This window comes from Struthio camelus, chromosome 2, assembly GCF_040807025.1.
Source record: "Struthio camelus isolate bStrCam1 chromosome 2, bStrCam1.hap1, whole genome shotgun sequence".
Taxonomy (NCBI): Eukaryota; Metazoa; Chordata; class Aves; order Struthioniformes; family Struthionidae; genus Struthio; species Struthio camelus.
Window position 1 is genome coordinate 38,625,362 of NC_090943.1, and position 1,665 is coordinate 38,627,026.

The window sequence follows — 1,665 nt, forward strand, 5'->3', positions numbered from 1 at the left end:
AGCGGATTCAGGTAGTGGGGAATTCTAAAATAAACAAACTGATTATGACTGTGTAGGTGAAGGATGTAGAGGCATTAATTATATAAGAGAGAGCCTTTTTCCCCCTGTCATCTTTTAGAGGAGTTTACTGGAAGATACACAAGTTGCTACTTCTAGCAGAGGCTGAAATTCATCGTCCTCACACTACAATGTAAATTTGCTCACGCTACAATGTAAATTTGACCCAGACAGGTAGCCACTGTTTTAGTCCTCATGATAGCATGCTACAAAGATTAGACTACCCCACTCAATCAAATACAGAAACAAGACATTCACAAAGACAAGCGTCTTTTCTGCAGTGAAGCTCTAATACAACAAATCCGGAATCACTACTTCATGCGACAGATTTGACAGGGCTGCTTTCAGCAGCTGTCATTGGAAACCTAACACACCCCTAATCTTCCAAACCTTGAGTAGAATATATTTGATGAAATTAATCTCATGTCTTTGGTTTTGGAGGAAGGATTCAGTCCTATAGGAATTCCCCAGCTCTTTGAGGAGCCTGACTCAGATTCTGGACTGTCTTTAAATTCAAGCCATAGCACCACCTCTTCTGATTTATCGTCTTATTCAGTCTGCAGTGAAGGTGCTGTTGCATGCAGCAGCAATGCTAAATCCGTTTCCCTGCATGGCGTAGGAATTGATGATGGTCATTGCCAAAAATGTACTAAATATGGCCATGAGGAATATCAAGGTGATTCAGAGTGCTCTAGAGAAGCTGTAGTTCAGCAGTTGCTTCATAACCTCCCTTACAGTCAGCTGCCAAGTCAATCAGTGAGCCTCATCAAGCAGATGCAGATGGAGAAATCAAACAAAGGAAAGGCTAGGTGCCGTAATTCTACTGACCAGAACCTTAGCCACGATAAATGCCAGGCAAAACCTCTGAGAATTCAATTTTCTGTCAATGAAGTTGTGAGTATGCCCGTCAACTCCTTCAACAGCATGTTAGCAAAAAAACATCTGATAGACACCCAGGTATCACTTATATGCAATATAAGACGAAGAGGAAAGAACAACGTTGCTGCCCCAAATTGTTGCAAACATAAATGGGATGTGATTCTTGCAAGATGTGTAACCTTCAAACACAAAAGGAGAGCCTTAAGAAGGAGCACTTTCAGTGTAGCAGATCACTCTGCTTGATGAAGCAAAAGTTAAATGACTCGTATCATGACATTGTTCAGTATATTAAGGGCTGACCAGGGCAGACCTGTTAACATAAGCCAATGTGCCGCTCATTGCAGTAGCGATGGCAGCATTTTCCTAATACCTCGACACCTGGTCAAATCAGAACATAAACAAGATAATCAGAAAGAACGGAAACAAAAATAAGATACATTAAGGTAACTTTTAAGATTTTATTTTTCTGAAGGAGTGATGAATATACTGGTGTGAAGACCTCTAGGTCAGTTCTTACAGCAGTGCAAACAGAAAAGACTTATTAAATTTGAATGGGAAAACGACAAGTTTAAGGGCTCGGCAAATACAGCAAACTGTCGTCAGAAAGAAACTCTAGCAGCTGAGACTTCCGAATGAGGTGATCTGTTTAGTTTTCATGAGAATTAAAGTTTCTTTAAGAACCCAGGCCATCAGTTACAAATACTGCATTTAAAGGCCTACGAAGACAAA

At 40.5% G+C, this 1,665-nt stretch overlaps 1 protein-coding gene across 1 annotated transcript; it reads left to right on the plus strand.

Moving 5' to 3' along the window:
- The first annotated feature begins 480 nt into the window (after positions 1-480).
- NFE2L3 (NFE2 like bZIP transcription factor 3) lies at positions 481-1,368 on the plus strand. Its single transcript, XM_068935192.1, is given in 3 exon segments — positions 481-1,099; positions 1,102-1,214; positions 1,216-1,368. Coding segments are annotated over 3 exon segments (885 nt in total).
- The last annotated feature ends 297 nt before the right edge of the window (positions 1,369-1,665 follow it).